Source organism: Tachysurus vachellii, chromosome 4 (assembly GCF_030014155.1).
Source record: "Tachysurus vachellii isolate PV-2020 chromosome 4, HZAU_Pvac_v1, whole genome shotgun sequence".
Classification (NCBI taxonomy): Eukaryota; Metazoa; Chordata; class Actinopteri; order Siluriformes; family Bagridae; genus Tachysurus; species Tachysurus vachellii.
The window spans coordinates 11,643,309-11,670,633 of record NC_083463.1 but is presented as its reverse complement, the minus strand read 5'-3'; the positions used below and the strand labels follow the sequence as shown (position 1 = coordinate 11,670,633).

At 37.8% G+C, this 27,325-nt stretch overlaps 1 protein-coding gene across 1 annotated transcript in view; it reads left to right on the top strand.

Annotated features, from left to right (window-relative positions):
- crocc2 (ciliary rootlet coiled-coil, rootletin family member 2) overlaps positions 1 to 27,325 on the top strand; it is a 57,496-nt gene that overhangs the window by 6,678 nt on the left and 23,493 nt on the right. The window contains exons 4-13 of the mRNA XM_060867070.1: positions 16,622 to 16,789; positions 16,920 to 17,003; positions 17,130 to 17,236; positions 19,770 to 19,914; positions 20,519 to 20,625; positions 21,125 to 21,331; positions 22,556 to 22,652; positions 23,224 to 23,313; positions 23,498 to 23,647; positions 26,960 to 27,159. Of these exons, the coding sequence (XP_060723053.1) occupies positions 16,622 to 16,789; positions 16,920 to 17,003; positions 17,130 to 17,236; positions 19,770 to 19,914; positions 20,519 to 20,625; positions 21,125 to 21,331; positions 22,556 to 22,652; positions 23,224 to 23,313; positions 23,498 to 23,647; positions 26,960 to 27,159 (1,355 nt within the window). The remainder of the gene's footprint in view (positions 1 to 16,621; positions 16,790 to 16,919; positions 17,004 to 17,129; positions 17,237 to 19,769; positions 19,915 to 20,518; positions 20,626 to 21,124; positions 21,332 to 22,555; positions 22,653 to 23,223; positions 23,314 to 23,497; positions 23,648 to 26,959; positions 27,160 to 27,325) is intronic.

Below are 27,325 nucleotides of genomic sequence, written 5' to 3'. Positions count from 1 at the left end.
TGCACGACTTGTTTTCAACCTGCCTAACTTCTCACATACCACCCCACTTCTGTGCTCCCTCCACAGGAAGCTGCATGCATCAGATGCGTCATCTTTAAATGACGGTTGAAGACCTACTTCTTCATGAAAAACTTGAACTAGCACTTTCTCCCCTGTTTGTTGTGTGTGTGTATTTAAAAAGGAAAACTTTGAACAGTGTTTTAGGCTCATGGAATTTTAAGGCTGTAACCTAGTGAACCATTGTTACTATATTTAATGATAGAGACTTAAAAGCACTTTGGTACGTGGCTCTTGATAAGGGCATCTGCTAAATACTACAAATTAAAATGTATATGTAAATGATGAAGTCCCCAATTGGCAGGTTGTCAAAGGCGATTATCTTCAAAGGGGTTACACAAGGGATGGTGGAGAGGTATAGTTCAGTGACCAGTTCATGATGGATGGGGTTAACCGTTGCTACGGAATCAACTAAGGCTGTAAGAAAACGTGGCACCTTAGCATAGAGACCTCGGACATGTTAAGAGGGCAGGAGGTTATGCCCTTCTTGGGACTAGAATGCCCAGGCTTTTCAGGGCAGGTAGCACAATGGTGTCCAGATAGCCTACAGTAAAATCACAGCAGTATGTGATTTTGGTGTTAATCAGCATTTGCCCTGGTCTTGCCAAGCTGCATGAGCTCTGGGGAAGCCAAAATTCACAGAAGCCAAAATGGGCTTGTGGGTGCTGGGAATGCAGGTGGTTGTCCGGCCGGATAGTGTGCCCTTCATCCTGTGGCTGGCAGCAATATTCAGTTTGTGGGATGACAGTGTTCGCTGGTGAAGTTGTCACATTCGACAGCATTCAGATGGTTCTCTAAATTAATAGATGTTTAATTTTTAGATTTAGTTTGGTATTGATCAGGGTGGGACTTTTCATCAAATTGGGCCACTGCAAAAATATTTTATCATTATGTACTTCTTTAAACTTTAAATGTTATAATATGCATCTGTGTTGCCCTGTGTGCCTGATCTAGGTCTATTTGGCATTCTTGAAAATAAATAATATTTATATATACAGCTTTAATATACCAGGATTACAAGGAATCGCAGCACAGAGTGAGGAGGGATGTAGCAAGGGCCAAACAGAAAGCATACGATGAGTTGTATGCCAGGTTAGACACGAGAGAAGGCGAGAAGGACTTGTACAGATTAGCGAGTCAGAGAAATAGAGATGGGAAGGTGCTAACAGGTGAGGAATGTATGCAGAGAAGATGGAAGGAGTATTTTGAGGAGCTGATGAATGAGGAAAACGAGAGGGAAAGACAGGAGGAAGAGGTTAATATTATAGGAAATAGCAGGAAATAGCAAGGATTAGAAAGGAAAGGTGAGGAATGCTCTGAGGCGAATGAAGAGTGGAAAGACTTTTAGTCCAGATGACATACATGTGGAGGTGTGGAAGTGTCTATGAGAGACAACAGTGGCATTTCTATCTAAATTGTTCAACAGGATTTTAGAGAGTGAGAAGATGCCTGAGGAATGGAGGAGAAGTGTTCTAGTGCCGATCTTTAAGAACAAGGGTGATGTGCAAAGTTGTAGCAATTACAGAGCTATAAAGTGGAAAACCACACAATGAAGCTATTGGAACGAGTAGTGAAAGCTAGGCTAAGAAAGGAAGTGGATATTTGTGAGCATCAGAATGGCTTCATCCCCAGAAAGAGCACTACTGATGAAATTTTTGCTCTGAGAATGTTAATAGAGAAGTACAGAGATGCTCAGAAGGAGTTGCACTGTGTCTTTGTGGATTTAGAGAAAGCATATGACAGGGTGCTGAGAGAGAAGCTATGGTACTGTATGAGGATGTCAAGAGTGGCAGAGAAGTATTTCAGAGTATTTCAGGATGTATGAGAGGATGTATGACTGCAATGAGATGTGCTGTAGGTCAAACAGAGGTGTTAAATTTGGAGGTGGGGCAACAACCTGGATTTTCTTTGAGTCCCTTCTTGTTTGCTATGGTGTTGGACAGGTTGACAAATGAAGTCAGACAGGAATCTCTTTGGACAATGATGTTTGTTTATGACATTGTGATAGACAGCTGGTGGAGGGACACCTGGAAAGGTGGTGGTCTGCTCTGGAAAGAAGAGGAATGAAAGTCAGTCATAGTAAGACAGAATAAATGTTTTTCAACAAGAAAGAGGGAAGTAAAACAGTGAGGTTACAGGGGGCTGAGGTCAAGAAGGTGCAGGAGTTTAAGTATTTGGAGTCAACCATCCAGCACGATCGGGAGTGTGGAAAAGAAGTGAAGAGGCTGTTTGGGTTAGAAACTGTAGCAGTGAGGAAAAGACATGGGGCAGAGGTGGAGGTAGCAGAAATGAGGATGTTGAAGTTCTCTTTAGAAATGACGAGGATGGACAGGATTAGGAACAAGCACATCAGAGGGACAGCTCAGGTTGGCTGTTTTGAGGACAAGGTCAGAGAAAATAGATTGAGATAGTTTGGACATGTGCAGAGGAGGGAGAGTAGTTATTTTGGTAGAATGATATTGGAGATGGAGCTGCCAGGTAAAAGGTCAAGATGAAGGCCAAAGAGGAGATATATGGATGTGTTGAAAGAGGACATGAAGTTAATTGGTACGAGAGGATAGAGTTAGGTGGAAACAGATAATTTCGCTGTGGCGACCCCTAATGGGAAAAGCTGAAAATAGAAGAAGATGAAGCTTTAATATACCAGAAGATTACAACCATTTAAACATATATGTTAATATTATGTTAAAACCCATATCCATATGTTTAGTGTTAAAACATTGCTTGCATTATATTCCACATGCAGGTTAATTTGCTGTAGGTAAATCATTAATGTGATCTGTGACAGTGGTAGAAATGTTGTCTAAAAAGGCCTGTTTATTCTCTCTTTATTTAGGGTAGGTCGGTTGAGAATGTTTTTTACTTGTTTGTCAATTTTAAAAGGTTGCCCACATGAAAAGAGTGACTATATACTGACACTCATTTGCTGCATTCTGGGGGATGTTCTGAGGCCTGTAGTGTTTAAACATAATCAAGCTTTCTGTCTCCATGTTCAGTTTACGTGCATGAGAATGTAGGAAACCCTCTCATTAATAATATGAAAAGAAAGAAGCCATGTGGATTTTATCTTTACTTTTCCTTTGCTTTTTCACTATTAAGTGCTGGTGATGTGTGTGCCATGTGCATGAAGCAGTGATCAAGGAAAGCAGTCACAGAGCTTCTCTGTCAGAAAGAGGGAGTGACCGAGAGCCTCGTGGCTTTGAAATGGAATATGTGCACAGCAAACACTTTGCTCTTTCCAAAGTGGGGAAGCCCATTTGGAGGTTTTTGATAAACAAACTGAGCAGTAAATGGCCCTGTGAAAAAACTGGGTCACACTAAACAAAATGTATTTACTTCTGTTTGAACACATTTGGCTTCCAATATGGCAACTCACTAGGACCTGAACATTTCTTGTGAAAATTACTGCTATAAGTTTAATGAAAATAAAACTAACTTGATTAATTCTAGTTAAAAATCTGATTAATTTCACATTTTTTACAGGGGCTACATTATGAATGAATTCAAATTTGACTGATCCAGATTTAAAATGTTATTTAAGAAAGAACTGTTTAATGTTGGTGTGTATTTTGTAGGTTTTCTATTATGAGGCATTTATTAAACATTTAAGGAAGGAATCTCCATTGCTTTGTAATGGTCACTATCTTTTACTCTACATAAAAGTCTTCCACCTTTTACTTTCTTGCTAACATTATAAGCCTCATTTTTTTGTCTTATTAACTTCAAAAGAGAGAAAAAAGCAAGCATGGTGATGGAAAGTCTATTAAGACAGGTATAACTTAAGTGATAAAATGTACTAACTTATCTCACTAAAGCTCCACTGATCTGCTATACTTATGTACTTTTCAGAATAAAAATAATTTGAGATTTGTTCCATGTGACACTTAACTGTAATATAAAAATTATGGAGATTAATAACATATACAGTAGAACATTTGAACAATAAAAACTAAATACAGGTTTATGTATGCAATAATATAATACTGACAATAGCCTTAATACATTAAAACCGTTTGTGATTTAAAATAAAACAAAAAAGAAATTTATGTTAAAATACTATTTTTATTGTTATTATTATTTATTATTATATATATTATTTCTACTTTGAAATTCCTTGTAAAGGTACTACTTTTATTCTGTTAGTGTTAACAGTGGTGTAGTGTCTAAAAAGGTTGGATAGCACTGCCAGAGTTAGAGTCATCTCCTGCCTCTGCCCTGTGTACATGCTCTCCCTGTGTTTTTTGGTTTTTTTCTGCATTGTAGGTTTATTAGCGTCTTTGACTGTGTTGCACCCAATCCAGGATGTCCCCCAATCCCCTTGGATAGGCACCAGGTCCCCCACGACCCTGTGTAATATAAGTGGTACATTTTAATGTAGGACACAAGTTACAGCTACAGTACCTTATTTTTACTTTCCTAACAGCCTTCCACTCATTCTCATTCTTTGTGAATCTTGCATCTGCTTGGTTCCCTTTTGCTTCCCTCACATTCTGGATGTCATTTTGGAGGCGAGTGCGAGAAGGTCGTCGGTCACCTCTCTTGGGATTGTGGAAGAAACAGCTCATTTTTCATGGGCCACAAAGCTGCCGTTTGTGATAACAGTGGCTGCTTTTTGCTGCCTAAGCTTTTAATGAACGGCAATGCTGCACATTGCCACTGGAGTTTATTTTAGGGTCTGTGCTATAAATAAAATTTAAATAGTCTGCCTGGTATAAATAGACTGTTTATTTTATTTTATTTATTTATTTATTTATATTTTTTAAATCCCAAGATAGACGTTGGACTGTGTCATTAACTTTGAGAATGAGGACATGGATTACCTCTTAAACTTTATCCACTGTAAGGACTTTGAGTCCAGCCTTTATATTTCTTTTACACAAGAGACTCTACATAGTGACATTATAGATGTTTAGAGTCACATGGTTGATTTGCAACAACACATGCTTGCCAGAAGTGTGTGTTCTGACCATACTTCCACCCTGTTAAGAGCATTATAACGTTAACTTCTGTCATCTTGGCAGTGTACTCCTGTGCTTATGTTAACACACTTCAACAAGCAAAGCCCTAGAGAAATATACTGTGGTGAATACCTTCTTTTAGTAGCATGACTGATGCTAACATTTCAGTATGTTGTGGGCCATCTAAGCTTACTTGCTTTCCCCTTACATGAAGCTCCCATGACTGCCATTTCCATAGACTGCCATTTCCATTTCCCCAGTGCAACAGGAGCCACTTCATGTTATGTTCTGTGTGTCTGTAGAGCAGCATAGTACAGCTGAAATGTACCATCAGGAGCTAGAAACTACATATATATATATATATATATATATATATATATATATATATATATATATATATATATATACACGTATATATATATATATATATATATAGTTTTACACAAATTAAATATTTATTGATAATTAACTCATTTATGGCTGACATTTGCAAAGTTCCCATGGAAATACGCTGCAATGAAAGGCCATATCACTGAGAGACTTTGCCTCTTCTTTTGTATATTGTTTTTTTCTCTCTCTTCACATGAACTCACATGTGTATGTGGCCAGATATAGCAAGGAGACATGAGGGAGTTTCCTTTAGGGATTGTCCCTTTATAAATCTCTGCAGTCTGTCATAGACTTGTCTTAGTGAAAATATCTATCCTTGACTGATGTTAGTGTATTGGTAGGGCTGTAGTCAAAACCACCATTGTCAAGTGCAAAACCAGGACTAGCCGAGATCAAGTCATAAGTCAAGTAATTTAAGGGAGTAGAATTCAAGTTGTTTTCAAGTTCACTATGGAATGAGGATCAAGACCAGCAACTATTTTTCAAGCCCAAGCCTTTACATAAACTAGATGGCTTAATCATGCCATTGATTAGGCTATATTTTCTAGAAGAAGGACTTACTCCTTGTGCTTGAAAATAAGACACCACAAAAATTAATTTTACAAATTCTCCTATGAGACCAAGACTATATTTAGTGAGATGAGATTGATGCCCACAATCGGGGCAACTCCAGGCAAAAATAGCATCAAGTCCATTCCAAATCCAAATCATTACAGAAAACTGGATGGATTCGAGCTGAAATTCAACAACTTTATGTACTGGTGAAAGTTCAGCTGTTAAGCCTTGTTGAGCCCTTGAGTAAGACCCTTGGAAGAAAACTGCACCCTGAAACACATTTAATGTGTTTATATTGAAATATTATTCCGGTGCTAATTTCTTGGCTGGTGCTGTATTTATATTATTTCTGTGAGAGTTTTGATAGTTGTCTGCCATGTTAAGTCACAGAGAGATACTGCTAGCACAATTCAACAATCTCAAACATAAGGGATCACAGCCAGGTTTAGTTGTTAGTGCCTAAAAATAAAGGAGTAAGAGCTTCTTTTTTCACACCCACAATTTTCCAGTGACATTCAATGTTATATTAATGAGAAATTCAACATAGAATTCATGAACTTTAAAGCTGGATTTAAATTTCTACCATTCAATATAATTCTATATAAATTAAATCAGAGGCTTGACTAAGATTATTAACAAGGTCAGAGAGCTGATGTGACTAAATGACTAAAGTACTGCTGCTTTGTACTATTAAATGTATATTAAAGATGAAGTGAGAGCTAATTCATTCTACTATCTGCAGGTTGTCGCACAACATTGTGAGTAAGTGACAACAGACAAACAAGGTGAAGAACTTTTCAAAAATATAATGACGTTTCATTTTGGAAAGTAAAAAAAAAATGTAGATGCCATTTAAGATCACATGGTAATTATGTAGATTAACATGCAAGTATATTCTTTTTTTCTTATTTAGATATGTGCTTGAATTAGTCTTATGTACTAATGTGTCTGCCAAAGGAATATATAATGAAATGTTTAAGTGTTTGGAAGTTGAGCTAGTTTTGGAATTGTCTCTGTTTTAGTGTGCTGCACAGTACATGAAACATACTGGCTTATTTGTAACTTCCATCATCAAAAGTCATTTGTATTTCATCAGGTTGTCAGACTTTGACACTAAGGTCATCTTGCAAAAATTGTGATTTTTGATTTATTCACTGTCTGGAAATTTACTTAAATTTGCCATTTTCAGAGACCTGTGGCAGTGTGTTGATGTCTTCTACACATGTAGCGCTGTGTCTTGTTCCGATAATCCTGAGGTTGAGAAGAAGTGGTGGTGGCGCTGGAGACTCATTGTCTATAGCCTTTTCGACCATCGCCGGTTGAGCTGTACAAGAATCAGACACACTCTGGCACATGGCAAAGCGTTTGACTAATTGAAAAAGAGAAGTAAGCCTGCACCAACCCCCTTCAGCTTTTTGGGACATTTTACAGGGCCCCTTTCTTCTACAAACAAGGAGTGAATAAAAAACATTTCAGCATGAAGATCCGCTCATGAAAATCTGTCTCTGTTGTTTGGCGGAGCCACAAGGGTTTCATGTGACCCCTGAGCATTGCCCTTGAACCAGAATAAACTTTGACCCAATTTGAACTGGGATAATGCATGACCTAGTTTAAAAAGCTGCATCATCTCAAACAGCTGCGGAGCAAGTCAGGGTGACCCTTGACCCCTCTGTGTTGATACAGGACTTCTGCCAGATTACAATTTTCTCAGGCACCCACTGTGTGTGTATATGCCTGTGTTATGTGTGGGGGAGTGTGTCAGTTTGTGCATGTGGGTGCGAGTCAGGGGATCTCTGGGTATATTTTAGAGCTCTGAGTTAGAGTTTGTGAGAATGTGTCTGCTTTTATGTAGGAGTGATTTTGAGACATTTTGATATATGATGTAGAAATGTTAACTAAATAGAAAATCAACACTCAAACCGTCAACCTTGTACTTTTAAATTCCAAAGTATATCAAGCAGAAAATAATTGAAACCTTTAGTTTAACTGTACAGTAGTTTCCTTTGTTTTTCAGATAGTTTAACACTTTTTGACGAGGAGCAGAGTAGGATATTAGCAGTTCTCAATGTTTTGCTGTGAGAGTGCCTCGTTAAAGCCGGCAGATGGTGATAAGGGCTGTTTTGTTAGTGGGAGTGTGAGAAGGTTTCTTGCTGTTGCTTCTGCTTGCCTTGGTTTGTTTTTCTAGCCTACGTAAGGCTGCTAATCCTTGGGCTGCTGCACGTGGCTTGAGTCCAACCAGGCCAGCCCTGTACTGTAAGCCGGTTTAAGGTGAAAATTATGGTCACAGACTTTAATAACAAGGACATCACTTACTGATCCTGACATATACTGTTCATATCTTTCAAGTTCATTTTATTCTTCTCTTTCAGTTACATCTCTAGCCTTTTTTTTAAATTTTGGGAACATGTGTGCTGCAATCATGCAGTCATGTGTCATGTGTGCAGAGCCAACATTCTTTTTTGTTTCAAATGAAACACTTCTAAGAATAGGCATATGTGTAGTTCCACCTTGTGTTTTATATTCATGTGAGTTTGTGCTTGTTTGCATGCTCTACACACACTGACACACAAGCTGAAATCGTGCAATCACAGTGTTTTTCATGGCAGATGCATGCTTGTATGTTTGCATGTGTGTGTGTGTGTTGTTTGTGTTTGTTGTATTAACATGTCCCTGTTTTCCACATCCCACTTTGCCTTTTTCACAGCAGCTGCTGAGTCCGAGCAGTACTTCATGGTAACCCTGTATGTCAGGGTCCTGAGTTTGGGTTTTTGTTTATTGCTCTGCGTTGTGCAATTGCCCTCAGTGATGCTGCAAAAACAGCTTTCACAATCAATGCACTGGAGTGGCTTTCACAGCAGGACTGTGAGTGCGGCAGGCTGTTAGAGCCGGATAGCATGGTACACAAGAGATGTGTGTGTGTGTGTGTGTGTGTGTGTGTGTGTGTGTGTGTGTGTGTGTGTGTGTGTGCGTGTGTGTGTGGATGGCTTGTATGTAAGCTCCAGCTGTGTTTGGGAATCTGACAGATAGTTCACTACATTAATTTCCTTTATTAAGCTTCTGGGGTCAGGCCAAAAGAGTGAGAAACACATGCAGCTGTAACCCTTCGGATGCTGGAGGATTGCCGCATTACACTGCTCTAGGCTTTTTAAAATATATGCAACCTTGCTGGACTATTTACCTCCAGTGATCACTCCTGAATTAAGTAATACTCTTCATTGATAGTTAATTAAATGCAAGATTAATATAATATAGTTATACTTATACGTCACTCAGAAGAATATTCCAGCACACAACCTAATCTTTACTTTTTCTTAGCATATTTTTAAAAATGTCCCATATTAAGAAAAGAATAGAAAGCATGTTTAGCTGAAAGTCATGTATTAAGGAAGTGTACAGGCAGTTGGACTTATGTAAGGAATAATACACAATGGATGTGCTGTTGTAGAAAAATAATCAATAACAGGGTGGTGTTACGTAGCCTGGCACAAAATGGAGTTAAGGTTGCCATGCTGAAATTGATTCCTTCCATACAGCTACATGTTCTGAAGTATTTTCTGTCTGTTTTTGAAAGATTCAAATTTGTAATTCATTTATCGACACATACATTTGATGAATATATAGTTTCATTTAATCCTGTGCTGTCAGCAAAAAAGTTCCTGTTATCACTTTTGTAGTCATCACCAGCTTGTGTTTCTCTCTATTAAAGTGAATGAAAAAAATATTGCTGTAGCACCAAGTGTCAAACGTTTTTTAACACATTCATTACGGGTGTGTGAAAGAGTGTGTGTTCACAAAGAAATGGCGAGAATGAGCGAATGATCATGTAGAGAATGATTTTGAAATAAAGGGTTAAGAATAGTGTTAATTTCCCCTACGTATTGAGACTTTCAAATCACCCTGTAGCACGAGTCTGTCATTGAACATTTCTGTCAGAGCTACTGTTATAGAAAATTAAATAATAACTTGGAGAAACTTGGAGATAATTAAATTGGAGAAATCAGCAGCAAGGTAGTTTAATAAAGGTTATCTAATTAAATAACACATTTCAAATTCAACATCATGTGGTGTAGTTAATGATTAAAATACTCAATTATATAATGCAAAACTCCAACAAATTCAAGACTTCAGCGATTCAAATCATGTCCATATGTTCAGCCATGTTTCTATATACACTTACCAACTTTGGAAAAATGAAGCAAAACAGTGAAAACTTGTTTAAGAGTCAGTATGGCATCAGGGGAAACATGTCATTTGTTGGCATAGCATAACCTGAAATTCGTCCATCGTCTTTATTTATGTAGCATATCTCAAAATATCTAAAAAAAAGTGTTTTTATGTATAAAAAGGACAAAAAACATTCACTCTACAGTTATAGCATAATTTACTATGCAGTTTGATTTATGAATTCATTTCTTTTACATTTATTGACTGCCAAAAGAGGCCATAGCTTTCTCACTCGCTCACTCTCACTCATTTTCTACCGCTTATTCGAGCCATAGCTTTCTATTTCAAGTAAATTTTAAGTAAAATACTGTTCTTATTTTTCTTGTTCTTCTTTTCTAAGCACATGGAAAAGTGTTGAATTTTTTGTCTGTTGGAATATTTTCATAAATGGCAGCCGAGAAAAAAATCCTAAGCATGGAAAATATGCCACGTGCTGATGGATGTTGACTGTGTTACAATGAGATTTTATAGAGTGAAACAAGTGAGATAAGACCACTTACAGGCTCTCAAGGAGCAAGTTCATATCTGGAGCTCAGCTAGATGTCCAATTGGCCATGGAATATGGACGCGATGCTAAAAATATTTGCTCTCATCCTAGTTGGTCATTCCAGAGTACAATTCTTATGAACACATGGAAGCTGAAACAGAATATTGTGGCAACGGGTTTTGGCCCTCTCGCAGAGAGTTTTCAGTGGCTTTGAGAACTGTTCTCGTGTCGGTTGTTGGCAGATGAATCAAAGCGCTGCTGCTCCTTGATGTGTTTTGAAATATTTATCAAATGAGACAATACAAGGAGTGGCACAAATCATAAATATTAAGTAATATAAAATTGCTAATGCAAAACACACTTGAAAGGGCAATACAAGGCCTCTCCTTCATTGAAAATGAGGAAGGATATAGAGACTGTACACTAAGAGGAAAAAGAGTTGAAACCATATGGCAATATAAACTGCACTCCTATGAAGTCTTTTACTGTATAAATTGTACTTTAGTGTAGAACAATTAGTGGATGACCAGTGGCATGGTTGTGGCCTTTGTGCTTTTTTGGAACATTTATTAAAACCATAATGATCCAAAAGACCATCTTCTCTACGAATGCTGAAATGTAAATGGGATTCATTTAGGTTGCAGTATTCTTGCCTTAAAACTAAATGGAAGACTCCATAAAATACATCTGCCTGTTGAAGTGTGTATGGACACAATTCTATGGAACCACATCCCAAGTGGTGTCCTAAGCCCTGCGGCCTTCTTCCAAACCCGGACTTTGATGACAGCAACAAAGTGTAGGCCAATAGTGCACTAATCCTCAAGCACTCAAGGGTGAGTGTGTGTAAAAGTCGTGCATTTGGGACACAGCGTGATAACTAGTCAACATGTCATTACTCACTTAAATGCTTATGCAGATTAATGGTGATGACCTATGAAACTTATTTTCTCTTGGAAATGATGTTTAAACAATATACAAGATCACACTGATGAACTCGAAGTATTGTGTGTCGTGGAAAAGCCAGATACTCAAACTGTAGCTTCCACAGCAGCTCTATAACAATGATAAACGGCTATATGCAACCTTAATGCTACTTCGAAAATTAAATGAATAACAACAAATATATGTAAAAAAAACCAGATATTTTTTGTAATGTTCATTAGCTGTTTTGTATTCATTAGCTGTTAAACTGGAAATTGTTCTGTGCTTCAAACAAAAGTGCAAATCCCATAGGATCACTCGTGATATCTTTTTGAATGCTCATTAAAATTAACCACCCTCACGTGATGCATGGTTTCATAAAAAGCTTGCACTTATCATAAATTCTACAAGTGCTTTTGTTTGTTTTGACATGTGCATTTGTTTTGTTTTGGTCCTGTCTCCATGCCTGTCTTGTCACTGGTCTGTTACCCATTGTGTTCACCTGTTTTTTGTTAGGTCATAATTGGTTTGTCTATTTTTGACCTTGCTCTTTCTGTCTTCTGATGTGTAATCTTGTCATGCACGAAGCCTTATATTAATGGATACGTTGTGTATACACACACATATGGATGTTGAGGTTGGTACTGGAAACATATAAAACATAAAATATCTGTATTTGATGCATTAACTGGCAATTATTGATAGTTTAGCAAATGCTAGATTTTGTCTGATCTCAAAAACAACTGTAAAGGTAACTTTACGAGGAAACTTGAGCAGTATCAATAGTGTTGCTAAGTGTGTTTTTTTATGCATAATTGTTCTACTTTTAAAATTCCTGTTCAGGTTATTTATTTATTTATTTGTTTGTTTGTTTGTTTGTTTGTTTGTTTGTTTTCTCTGACAGAATGAGTTACAATAAGAGACTTATTTAGTACCTTGGTGAAAGAACTATTCAGTCAAATGAGGTGTTTGGACACTTGTCCTTTGTTTTTGCTTTGTCATGGAGTTCTGGCATTGGTCTTGGTCTTGTCATACAGTAGTACATACTGTACATCACTAACTCATCAATTTCCACACATTTAACAGAAAAACTCAGCACACTATAAAGGACTTTTTTATATTGCCAAGTTTCAAAGTTTTTTTAAAGCTACAGTCAACCAAAAGGACTATTGTTTACTTATAGCATTTCACAACAGTTTATTTTGTACACAGCTGCCTTTTCTTCCTGAGGTAAAAACAATAGCAAACTGTCGTACAGTTTACTTGACCCAAATCTAATATGCTTTTTAATTAATAAATAAATAAATAAATAAATAAATAAATAAATAAATAAATAAACATTTATGTCTTGCATTTAGTGCTAATTTTCTTGACAGTTCTGATGTCGGCCAGTTTCAATATGAGCCTCATGAGGCACGCATTTAGTAAACAGTCCCAGGCACAGTTTATGTGTTAAAGTAAAAAGACTTCTTTGCAAATGTTGCATTCTGTAGTTATACCTCAGTCCATGTGGAAGTACAACCATAATCTCCTACAACTGTTCAAACGTCAGATCTTGGGATGCCAGTGTACATCACAGTCTGGGGTATATAATATATACAGTTCACTTTCTGTCTTCTGCAGATAGAGACATCACAGTAAAGTTGAATTGACTCTAAATGTGATATTAAAAAATAAATAATATCACAATATTCCCTCTCCAGTTCAATGCACTTCCAAATGCTTAGAACCTCACTCATGGAAAGATTGTAAGCGTTTGGAAGTATATTGACTGGACAGAAAAGGCTGATTCTTTCTATGGCATTTGCCGTAAATGGCTGATTGTATGCTCAGGGTTCCATGTCTGTCCCACTGAGATTACATTTACAAATATGTAAAGGAAAAAAAACATTTTAAACATATGTAAAATGCTCCTCACAATGACCTGTGTGCATACTTCAATTTGATTTAGAATTTAAAAGATTAATAAAGCCTCTCTATGGCACTTTGAAATATATACTGTATAGAAATCACATTTTTGCATAAATCTGTGACTATTCAAATCTGTAAATCTATTCTATTTTTCTCACACTCCACATACCACATAATTTTCAGTGAGTCATCCTTTTATGAATCTTTGTTTTAATCCAGTGTTTAGAAAACAATTTTACAATGAACTTTTATTTTTGGAATTACTTTTTTTTTGTTAAGGCTCCTCAATTACGGAAGCACCCAAATAACTATCATCAAGTTATTATACAGTTCATGATCCATAACCGCTATTTTAAAGCAGCTCCTGAATGTATTTTTTTTTTCAATTAAAATCCACAAGCACATACTTAAAAGCTTCTCTGGGTTAATAATGTATCTCCAGCCACAAGCAACAATCTATTTAAGATGAAAAGAGAAGATTAAGAAGCATATTGCTGTCTGTCCATTAAGGACCAAAACACACAAAATAAATCAAAAAAGTGCACCGTATTTCAACAAAGCTCTCACTTTAACAAAGAATGGATGCCTGTCCCAATGCTAATCTCTAAGATTTGACTGCATTCTTTTAATGGTTCTGCATGCCCTTTAACTTTCTTTAAAATTTTCCTGATGCTTAAAGTCACCTTAGATCTACACAGCAGCAGTGACCCCATATGGCTTTAAAACATTTTAATGCTGAGCGTTTGCACGAGTGTCATTTATTTTATGTTTTCAAATCAAACAAACCCGGTTGCCTTTCTTTGGACCGCAGCTACAAGTTGCCAATAATTGTGCCAAAATACTTGAAAAGACACATAATCGATAGTGTTGCACACAGCTGTTTCCAGAGGAGCTTTTAAACACAGCTGTTCTCTTTCTTTCTTCTCTTGTTCTCTCTCTCCCTTTCTCCTTCTTGTCCTCCGCCCATGTTTTTCACTCCCTATGTGCTCCCAAAAAGCTGTCACCTTAACAACGGACTGTAAAACAAGCCCCTGTTCCCTCGCGAGCCCTGAACCCCGAAAACCGCCCAAAGCCGGGTGCACGTTCACCCCTCTTTGTAGTGGATGAAATAAAAGCTCTCTGAACGCCTGTTTTGAAATGTTTTATTAAGGTACGGGAAGCCTTTGGCTCCAGGCTGGAACAGGGGGACTATTGTCCAAGCCTCTTAGTGAGACTGCTACAGAGCTTAATAGCACTAGATGAGGTTGGGTGGGGATGGTGTTGTCAGCCCAGCATTTTGGGTGATGTTAGCTGTTAGCTTCATATTTGTGTGTGTGTGTGTGTGTGTTTATAGGAATACAGGGGTCTCTCTCTCTCTCTCTCTCGCTCTCTCTCTCGCTCTCTCTCTCTCTGTTTCACTTTGTTTTAGCCAGCTGGGCTAGCTTGTTGATCTGTTTGGGGGAACATGTGGTTTGTGTTACTGTGGACGTGGTGTCTGGCACCAGGCTGGGGATTGGGGGAGAAGGGGAGGAGGCATAGAGGGGAGTTTGAGGTTTGAGAAGATTAAGAGACATTGAGATTGAAGACCTACAAGTAGAGCTTGGATGTCAAGGAAAGAAAGTGCATTATTTGTGTAGTGGACCAACGTCATTGCACTGGCACTGAATACACATGAACCCATTATTAAACATACACTATATCACACACATGGTATGATGTTGGTTATGTTTTCTGGTAACTGGAAACCTTTCTGTAATACTTAAGTGTAGCCTTCGTAAGTCTATTTGACACCTGCATAAGTCCTTCTTGACAACTGACCTTAACTTACATTAACATTTCTGATGGATTATGACAAGGTCTGTCAGCTAACATACACTTACCTAAAACCTGCTGTAAACACTGCTACATAGGTTTAACAGCACATATCATACACTGTAACATTTTACATTGTGGTTTCTTTACATAACGTAATTTATCAAATCAGCATCTCATTTTCTCAAATCTCAATTAATGTATATCATTTACTCTGTTACTTTATGTATAAGTATATAAATACACATCAGAGTATTTTTTCAGAGTTTGCCATGTTCACCCTCATATGATTCTAGCAGCACACAGAGCTGTGAAGTCAGTTGTCACTTTAATCAGAATCGGGTATCATGCCAACATCACTTTCATTGTGCAGCATATATTGTTGATGCAGATAATGTTGCTGACCCACTCCAGTCATGAGCTTTGATTACTGTCTGTTGGGATTTTTATATGATCTCTCTATGTCCATGTGGGTTTCCGTAGTATTATCCAGTTTCCTCCCACAGTCCAAAAGCCTGCAAATTATCCCTGGATAATGTGATTACTGAAATATTTTCTCATACCATCTAGGGGGCATTTTCCGTGTCACAGTTGCCCCAGGTTTGCTCATTATGGATACACAGGGATAAATAGATAAATGCAAATAAATTTAAATAGAAGTCTAATATTAATCTTACATTTTTTTGTTCCATATTTCTTATGTTCTGTTAAGCTGCTTTGAGACAGTGCCCATTGATAAAAGAGTAATACAAAATAAACTGAAATGTATTTTTGGATTTAACCTTCCAGTGAGTAGGCCAAAGCCAGAGTCACCACAAATAACTTTGGAGAACTTGTTTTTTTGTAGATGTTGATTATCCCCAAACATGGAGATTTTTTTTCTGAAAAGTGGTTCATTATTTTTTTTTTACCTCTGTGTTAACATTTCTCTGAAACTTTCTGAAAATTGGATATGGCCTTTTCTACTGGTACGATAATGCAGATAGCATAAAATAATGATTTAAGAAATTATTATAAACAAAATTGAGGTTATTTTTGCTTAAGCAGTACTTGATGGTACTATTCAATTGAATTCAATATAATTTATTTGTAATGTGCTTTTAACAATTCACATTGTCTCAAAGCAGCTTTACAGAGGTATAGAAACAGAAATAAATAAATAAATAAATAAGTAAATAAATAAATAAATAAATAAATAAATTTAAAGTTTAAAATTAAGTGTGTATATATATATATATATATATATATATATATATCCATGTGCACCTATCTATCTATCTATCTATCTACCTGTGAGTGTCTTCACTATAAATGTGTGTTTATTCAGCTGGAGCAGATGTTGACTTTGCAGTTGGGAGAATCAGACCATGAAAGTGTCTATGGAGCAGAGCACCAGAGGCTTCGGGAGGAGAGCCGAGCATACAGGTTCAAACTGCAGGCCTACCAGGACAGCCAGCAGAAACAGGCCCAGCTGGTCCATAAACTTCAGGCCAAGGTCCATCAAGAAACACTAATCTTCATCCTTAAATTTTCAGCAAATGCATCCTCACTGCATATTAAGTTATTTGGAACCAAATTCTGTATACCATTGTGTTTATTGTCATTGTGCGGTTGTTACACTGCAGGTGCTTCAGTATAAAAAGCGATCTGGAGATCTGGAGCAGCAGGTGCTGGAGAAAACGTCCGAGTTGGAAAAGCTGCGTCTCTCAGTAGGACACATTAAAGTTCCTACTCCTACTTTCCTCCAGCTGCACCATTCACCATCCTTCTGCTTAGCCCAATTTGTTCTGGTGTATTTTCTATGAGCTAATATGTTTTTGTGTGTTTATGTGTAGCTGCAGTGTCACTTGGACTCCTCAGCCCAGCAGCTCCAGCGCTCAGAGCAGGAGCATAGCCTAGAAACGCAGAGCAAACTTACTCTGCTTGAGGAGGAGCGGCAAAGGTGAGCACTTACTGTACACAAATCCTCAGTTGTAGAATAGTAGAGACAAGAAAGGAATAGATGGTCAGAGAGAAAGAGAGAGAGAGAGAGAGAGAGAGAGAGAGAGAGAGAGAATACAGGCAAACAAGAAAGAAAGCAATTCAGAGTTTGGAGCAGAAGCTCAGTTGTTCATTCGGGAAAATAAAAACAAGAAGACACTGAAATGGATTGTCTGTTGTTTGCTTCCACTTTATCTTTAACAAATGGTGGAAAAGCATGAGTGCTGCTTTGGAAGAACATAAGGAGATCTGAAGTGCTTTTATTCCTCTCTGAGTACATGCAAGAAGTATTAACGTTAGGAAAAAATATTCAATATCCAATTTGTCAGGCTCAGTTAGTGGGGCCCTGTTCTCCTTCTCTCCTGCCAGTGTGCATTAACAGCACTTCCCAGAGCCGACCTTTATAGGGAGGTGATTTACTGTGGCGCTTACCTTTAATTGAAGCAGTTATGGCTTGCCTGCCTGCCAGGCATTCGTTCCTTTTACTGCCCTGCTCACAGTGCCATTGTCAGAACCCGCAGCACCGAGGCTAAGCAAAACCAATCCTCATTTCACTCAGAATGTGTGGGGCAAATCAACTGGGACTTAACGTTTATTCACTGTAGCTTTGCCAGTCTCTCTTTGAAAAAGAAATGACTTTTCACAAGTCAAATTCATTGGCTGTACAAGGATTAGTATTCACATTTTTATTTACTTTAATGGCATGTGACAATTGGTAAGTGATATTGTTGGTGTGAAGTCCTGCTGAGTGTCATTAATTTGGTTAAACACTACTGCAACATTTAGTAGGCATTTAGGCAATTCAAACACCTTACAGAAGTCAAGGCTCTCAAAGATGCTTTAAAAATGCTTCAAATGATTTCAGGGTTTAGATAATTTTCAATAAAAGCCCTGGCTGTTAAAAATTAAAAAAGCTAAAAACATTACAGGCTGTGGTGGTTACAGTTAGGGCCAAACACCCAAACATGTCGCAGGTCTTGCACGAAAGAAATAGATGTCTAGGTATTTACAGTATAACATATACCAAATTAGCCCACAAAGGCATTATAACCATTAAATGACACTCAGTATACAGTAGCTTGCACTCACTAGCTGAGAAGGTTTTAAGATGTTCTAAATCGGGACCTAAATTTATTCACCTTCATATATTATGAAGTTAATGGTCATTGTTTAAACTCCAAAGCAACATAATATTCAGTCCCCTCCAAAAGTATTTTAACCATAATGCTAATTCTTCTGTTTTTGCTATACACAGAAGAAATGTGAATTTAATGTGAATATAAGGTGATAGATCAGATTTTTGATATTTTGAACAACTTAGAACATGGTACCTTTGATGGTATATCACCTAATTATAAATGAGCAGATGTATTGGAACAGATCATTGTAATGTAAATGATATACAGTAATATTTATGCCACTTTGCCCATTCTATAACTTTGGTAAAAGTTCATTTTGTTTTCAGTACTTTTTGTTAATTTAACTCATTTCTTTTTTTTCTTTATGAATTCCGATCCTGCCTTCTGATCCTTACTGCTGACGAGCTGTTTGCATCTTGTGTTATTTTCTCAGCTTTAAAATGTCCTACTTTTTTCTCATGTCTTTTAATGTCCCACTTTTTCCCATTACAGCCTTCACAGGTGAAACTCAGTACTCAGAGCTAGAGAAGACATTCAGAGCTATTAATCTAACAAGGCACATCTAGACAACAGAAAACACCTAATACAATGTTGTTAATCTCTCAACAAATTTATAGGTTCAAACAAAATGTTGTTCTCATTTCTTTAACACATAGATGTACATTTTTAGATGTAAATATTAGGAACTAAAAATTTCAATTTTGATCTATAGCTTCATAATTTATCTTTTAATCTCAAATGTCTTAGCAAAAAACAAAAGTACTGGCCTTTTTGTTCCAATAATTTTGCAGAGGACTTAATATCAATCTCAATCGTTGATCTGTATTGTACTGTAAAAAAAATCTGATTATTCATTTTAAAATTCCAAACTACATTCTTTGACTCCTGAAATTGTGCTAATTAGCTATTAGCTATGCTGCTAATCACAGAAAAACTTATCAGAACCACAGCAGATTATCAAGATTCAGTTCCTGCAGTGTATCTCCATTGTTTTGAGTCTTACTTTCTATCATTGCTATCTTCTTCATTTATTTGCTACTTTGCTGGCAGTGACTGCTGTTTAGAGTTGGGTGTAGACTACCACAGATGATGTAAACACTGCTGTCAATGACGTGATGAACAATTCTGCTGGCAATTATAACAAAGTTTGACACAGACTTTATAAAACTGTCATACACGTTCCCCTCTGTAAGCATGTCTGGCAGCGCTAAATGTTAGGCAGGTCTTTACGAGTTTATAAATTTAGGAGTCATATAGAGGGTGGTGTGGAGCTGGATGTAATGGCTTAGACTTTAGCATGTGGCAGTGCCAGGCTGGCAGAGATTTCCTCATTCTGAAACTCTGTTTGTACCACAGATGCTCCAGTCTGACTAAGGTGAACGCCCTGCTCCGTGAACAACTGGACCAGGCCAATGAAGCCAACCAAGCTCTTACAGAGAGCTTCCATAAAGCCAGTGGAGAGGCTAAGCAGAGAGAAATGCAACTGAAAAGGGAACAGGAGGTGAGAGCGAGATGGAGAGCGGAAGGAAAGATACACTTTGAATTCTTTTTACCCAGTTCCACAGTTCAAGGAAAATTATTCCTCAATCCAGCCTAATGAAACTCAACTCTGGAACTTGTGGAATTCCTGCCTGGTCCCTGTTTTGTCAGTCTGGACACTGTTTTAAATCATTGTTGTGATTTTCTCAGCTGTTGTTTCCTGTGAAAACATTCCAGTCATTTGGAAAAAATAAAGAGAGCAAGAATTCATTGCAGTGAGCAAACATCTGGCAACATTAACGTTGTATTCGGCCACGTACAGTCATGAAGAGTGCATTTTATTACACAAGTGTGTGCTTTTTTTGGTGTGTGAATGTGCATGTGCATAGGGCATGGGAAAAAAGAGAGAGAAGTGTGAAAGGAGTGTGTACTCCTAGATACATAACACAGTATATAGGTATGGGGTACATGGAATAGCATTACAACCATTTTAAGCACAAGATATACTGTAGTTTGGGCCTTCAGTACTAAATCTGCAGGCCATATGATGAATCCCAACAAACCTATTCACTCTTCCCCTCAACCAAACCCCATCCATCTATAATTCCTTGCATCTCTCCCCTTAGGTGACTGCTTCCCGGCTGAGTCGTGAGCAGGCACGTGGTCGAGTTCTCTGGCGCCAGGCTGCTTCATTGAGGAGCACCTTTACCCAGCTCAGGGCTTTTGCTGACAGGTAAGTGTGTGGCATGCTGCCAGAACTGTGCTTTTCCTACAATTCAAGCCCATCCCCTCCCCGAACCAGCCCAGGATCAAAGCTTAGTGGGTCACTGAGGTCACCCAGCAAACTGGGTCCTCGTGGGAAAAGTGATGCTTGGCGTGCCCTATGGTTTAATGCTGGGCCATCCATCAGAGCCGGATGAGGACTTGGCCTGTGTTGTGTGTAAATGCTGTGATCATTGTTGAGTAATTTGCCATAATAAGGATTACTCAACACATGGCCAAGAATGTTCAAGGCCTTTACTCAGACACGACACTGTTCAAAGAGCTTGGTCCCTGGTCACGAGATGGATCCTAATAACTTCGACCATCTGGCTCCCTTCAGCTATAAACGTGATTTCCTGAGAGTGCACTGAACCTAATAGCTGGACACACGCTATCTTTAGTCACATAAGAATTTGTGATTGCTCTGTTCCAATACTCCAAAGTGTCACTTTGTGTGTCTGTGGTTACAGGAGTCTTTCTGATATGCGTGGGGAGTATGCATCAATGTGTCGGAGACTGCATGCGGCCTGCATGAGTCTAGAGGCTGTTGAAAGTGAGAAGAATGCCTCTACCGGCCTGGAGGTCTCAGCCCTGGAGAGGCAGCTGAAAGATAAACTGAGAGAAGCCATGCAGCTCCAGGCCCACTTCAATATCGAGAAAATGGAGTTCAACTCCAGGTCTGTTGACAACTTGTTGACTGTCATAGTCAAGTATATTTAACTTTAAAGATCTTTCAGTACACTCTATACACGCTATTAACCATATACAGTATGTACACTACAAAGGGTATAACAAAACTGAACATACATAATACATTTGCACTATACAAACCTGGAGAAGAGTTTGGACCTCAGATATGGTAAATATGGACTAATTTATAAACACGTGCTAAATAAAACCAATGCATAATATGAAATAAAACCATCTGAAATTCTAATTGGATAATTCTTTTTAATCCTAAAATTTCCAACTAATCATTACAAAGAAATGGGAAAATTACTATGGCTATTGTAGAGAATAAACACATTAATCATAATATTAAATACAACTGAACGTAAAAAAAAAAAAAATAGAAAAAAGACAATGTACTTTGTATTTCCCAGAAATTCTCATATTTTCTCTGGGTTTTTGGTGGTATTTACATGTTAGATGAATGTTATAATAGTTTTGAATAAGTGTCAAATATTTTACTTATGAAACATTTATAAAAAGGATCGTGATAGAAGCTGCTCATTTTATTCAGCAGCCGAGCGGTGTCTTATTTACATGGAAGTGTGATGATCATCTTTAAAATGAGTTTAATGTTAATTTCTGGACTCGAGACTTTTGGTCCTTTAATACACTTAGACATTGCACCGTTCTCTTATTGATATTCATTTTGATCCTCACAACAGTACTGGTTGTACACTGAAGAGAACAGACTTTACACTCCATGCTCTATGACCTATTACCCTTTTGCTGATTGTAATTGCGAGCGGTGCAGGCTATGGGGTTGGGTGGGGAATGAATGAGAATCAGATGAGAACCCTAAGGGGATGAATCAATTCTTCTGTACTTAATGTAACTAAGAAACCATCTGCAGTGTTTAAATTGTGTGAATTGAGATTTCTAAGTACCCAAGATTGTGATATGATGCATTGTCATTATTGGGCATTTTATTAATGTACTGTCTGTGTCCAAACCTTCTGGTTCTGGTAATTCTTGTTAGTTTGATAAAACTAGTACTAATCTGTAATACCTTGCTTGTTATAGCTAACTAATCTTAAGGACAAAATAACGATTGTATGCATTTTCTAGTGTCAATAGAATTTATTGTCTTGATTTTTTTTCTATGTGCAAGTAATAATGTGCGTTGGATGGAGAGTTTGTCAGCTATGTGTAAATTTATACATGCCTTTTAGGATCCAGGGACTGGAGGACACAGTGAAGCATCTAAAAGTTAAAAACAGTGAGAAAGAGAGCAGCCTGGCAGCATTGCAATCCAGGCTGGACAAGACGGTGAGACTCTACAGGGAATGTGACATAAAGGTAGAAGGTTCTGATAGGAGCCCATGCTCCATTACTTTATGTCGGACTTTCTTCTTCTCAGAACATCCAAAAATATCCGACAACGTACTTTACCAGAACATAAACAACCAACCAACCAATCTGCCAACCAACCAAACAAACAAATAAAAAGTTTGGCAGCCCATCTAACTCTCTCAATCTCATCCCTTTATTAAATTTGTTTCATCTGTGAATAACCTCCATTTCTGTGATTAATCTCTTTATCATTTATATAGTTCTGTTAATTGTTGTGGAATTCCCATGAAATAAATTCTCTTGTTCTGTGTTGATCACAGACATCACACAAGAATAACAATCTTTAGATAGACATAGTATATATAAATAAATAGAAAAGAAAATTGAGAGCTATATGTTATATGAAACACAGCTGTTCCTCTCGCTCTGAACTGAATAACTTCTTTAATTACATTTTACTATTTTTGTTTTGCTTATTTTAAATCAATATTTTTTGAATATTTTATTACTATTAATAAATATACTATTAATATTTGTTCCTGCACAGGAACTGAGTCGGGTCGAGGTCACAGCTGAGACGAACACCTTACGCAGTGAAGTTGCCAGTCTACAGCAGATCCTCTACAGCATCCATCAGGTAAAGCACACAAGTATTATATAAATGAATGGCTAGCTAATTAATTAATGTTGGTGACTATATTTTATTTAATATGTCATTTCTCGAAAGTGAAATCTACATCCAGAAAAAATACCTAAAATTAAAAATTTATTAAATTGTAGCTTTTATTACTGGCATTTCATTCTGTTGTTTTACTTCACAGGCTGTAGGTGAGGACATGGACAGCAGCAGCTCGGACAGTCCAGGAGAAGAGATTATTTCCATTTCCCCTATCCATCCCTCCTCTCCTCAGCGTGATAATACTCTGAAAGCTGTAAGAATGGCTTTGTCCAAATGGCAAATACAAACTCAGGTCAGCAGCATTTGCCACAATATTCCTTAGTGAAACATTTTTAACTGATGACATTTATACTCTATGGTCAAAAGTAGCCAACATGATTTGATCATATTTTTTCAAAGCCATAAATAAAATTGAACTCTGAACACTCATCCAAGCTCAGGATCAAACCCAGAACCCTGGCACTGTGAGGCAGCAACATTGCCCACCACACAATACTGCAACACACAATATATATCAAATTCAATTAACACTATAGTCATTTCTTCCTGTCAGCACCATCATCCAAAGATTTTTAAACATAACCATATAACATTAGTATTATGCAAATTGATCACACCCTGTCTAAATAATTGAAGCCAGTGGATTACATACTTTTTTTAATTAAATTAAGTATAAGCAGTAGAATCAGATTTTGAATCTGTGATCATCACAAACTTAATATTGCTTTGTAAACTACACATAATTCTTATTAAATATGACCAAACTCATATAACCCTTTTTTTCATGCACCCACGAGCCCTTTCTAAAAACACCATTTTATTAATATGGAGTTAGTCTTCCCTTTGCTGTTATAACAGCCACTTCTGGGAAGGCTTTCCACAAGACTTTGGAGCATGAATGATTGGATTTGCCCATTCAGCCACACGAGCATTAATGAGCTTATGCACTGATGTCAAGTGAAAAGACCTGGTGCACAGTCAGCATTCTAATTCATCTCAAAGGTGTACAGAGTGGTTGTGGTCAATGAAACTTTCTTTTACGTTCTTCAATGAAGGTTTCTCCCACACCAACATTGATAATCCATGTATTTATGAAGCTCACATTGTGCAGAGGGGCACTGCTTGTGAAACAAAGACGTTCTAGGCAATTGTGCACATTTGGTTGTGACGATGAAGTGACACCAAACTTTAAGGGGAGCAAAATTATTAGAACATAATAATATTATGTTGCATGTCCCTTGCTTGCAATATCTGCAAGTATCATGCTCTGAAAGTGCCATGTTTTAAGTTTTTAACACATCTAGATGTTAATATAAGGAAATAAATGCTTGAATTCTGATCTATTGTCTCATATTGAACTTTTGACCTCAAACCCTAAACATACAAATTACCCAATACTAGTAATGGCTTGTATTTTTGGCAATATATATATATATATATATATATATATATATATATATATATATATATATATATATATATATATATATATAGTATTATATTTTTTATGTATAAACTGAATATAAATGTAAGGGCATGCTGGAGCCAGTGGGTGAAGGAAACATAGGCAGCATTTCATCTAAACACTAAGGAAGTGAACTGGCAATCTCAATATTCTGGTGATGGTTCCCTCAGTCAGACTGGAGAGGAAATAGTGGGTGCATCATTACAGATTTCTCCCTTCTAAGAACACCTACTTCTTGGGTATCCTTTGGGTCTGGGTGCAGGGTGCTCAATGTGTGCTTGGTGGAACTGTGTAATTAATGCAGGGTCAAGGATATAGTTCACATAAACCCAAGACCTCTCCTTAAGTAGGTATCTGTCACAGTCAATGAGATACTGCAGCCTGCCCCTTCTTTTTCATAAGTTTAGGATGGTGTGGACCCAATAGGTTTGTTACTCATCAATCTCTATAGATGGCAGTGGAGAGTGGGGTATCACTTGTTGTATTGGGAGCTAGTTAATGGAGGACTCAATCCATTGGTGTTGCTCATGACTACAATTGAACCTTAGGCAGAGCCCCAGCTCCTGGTTGAATTATTTGGTTTGGCCGCTCAATTGTAGGTAGATGTTAAGCTCACATTAATCCCCAGATTATGGGGATAAGGGATCTGTGTCCAACTCTTGGCTGAAAAGTTTGTGTCTCCTGGAGAAGGTCTGAAGGTCACGGAGAAGTTGAAACAGGCCCAGCATGCGTGCCGGGGTTTTAGACATTTAGCACACTTAAAATACTCTTAATTTCTTAAAAATGTCAGGAGTGTTGTGTGACAGAAGAGTGTCAGCAAGAATGAAAGGAATGGTGTACAGGACTGTAGTGTTACCAGCTATTCTGTATGGGTTAGAGACTGTAGCAGTGAGGAAAAGACATGAGGCAAAGATGGAGGTAGCGGAGATGAGGATGTTGAGGTTCTCTTTAGGAGTGACTAGGATAGACAGGATTAGGAATGAGCACATCAGAGGGACGGCTCAGGTTGGCTGTTTTGGGGACAAGGACAGAGAGGCTAGATTGAGATGATTTAGACATGTACAGGGGAGGGAGAGTAGTTATATTGGTAGAAGGATGTTGGAGATGGAGCTGCCAGGTAAGAGATCAAGAGGAAGGCTAAAGAGGAAATATATGGATGTGTTAAATGAGGACATGAAGGTAATTGGTGCAAGACTAGAGGATGCAGTGGACAGAGTTAGGTGGAAACAGATGATCTGCTGTGGCAACCCCTAACAGGAAAAGCCAAAAGTAGAAAAAGAAAATACTCTTACGTTCTTGTGGTCAGTTATGACCTGAAATGGGCCTTGGGATTCTTCCAGCCAGTATCTCCATTCTTTGACAGCCTCTTTAATGTAAAGTAGTTTGCGGTTGCCCATGTCATAATTTACCTCAGTCAGCATCAGGTTTCACAGACCTAGAGCAGTATTTGAACCCTGCCATTGAACCCTCATGTATGAAGCAAGTGAAATACTGGTATGAGGTTTTTACCTGGGGGTCTGGATCCCATGTGACAGATGCCCAACCGAGCGCTCTCTATGTGAGCAAAGTCAGTAGGAACACACAATGGGTGGAGTCCTCACGATATACCTCAGCCTGATGCATGACTAAGACCTGACATTGGTGCAGAAACCCCTTGCATAGATCTGCAGAGCCATCAAACAGGTAGAGCCATACGTGGGCAAACCATAAAGGGTCTGAATAAGGTGCATATTTGTGGTCTGAAGCATGCTGAGCTGCTCCTGATAGTCCGCAAGTAGTTCTCCTTGATGAGCCAGCATAGCCTGGATCTGGGTAACATGTGCCAGATCCATGATAGGCAAAGTATTCTGTAAGAGAATGCCAGAAGTGGTGGTTGAAGGATTCATAAGCAGCATTTATTTTAAACCCAGAGAGCAATAACAAATCCAAAACAGCAGTCTCAAATTGGAGTAGGTAAATACTGGCACAGAAATTGATAAGGAAGTCAGAAAACATCCTCTATATTCATACTAACATATGCTGGTAAGCGTTTCTTTTGATTTAAAAAGTAACACCAAACTTGATAATTTTTTTATTAATGAGTGATAGTTGTTTTATACGGGATGAAACAGATTATTGATTGCATTTCTGTTGCTGTAGGAATTACAGGAACGTCTGGAAGCTGCACTGGAGCAGGCTACGATCCTGCATGATCGGCTGCAGGATAAAGAGGTTGAGCGGAGGCAGCTGGAGCAAAGAATCCAGCAGCTGGAACAGGAGAACCATCGTGCTGAGATGGCTGGGGAGGATTGCAACAGGGATGCCCAGAGATATCGCAACTCAATGTGCATTATCTCCAGGTAGACCGGTCATTTGCATGTCTCTTAACAAAACTATTCTTCTTTGCTTAGCCGAAAAGCCAGGACATTAAGATTTTTTTTATCTAGCTATATGACTAATAGCTACTCTGTCTGTTCCTAACACATCACTTGTATTACTTGGCTCAGTAATATTGAATGATACCAG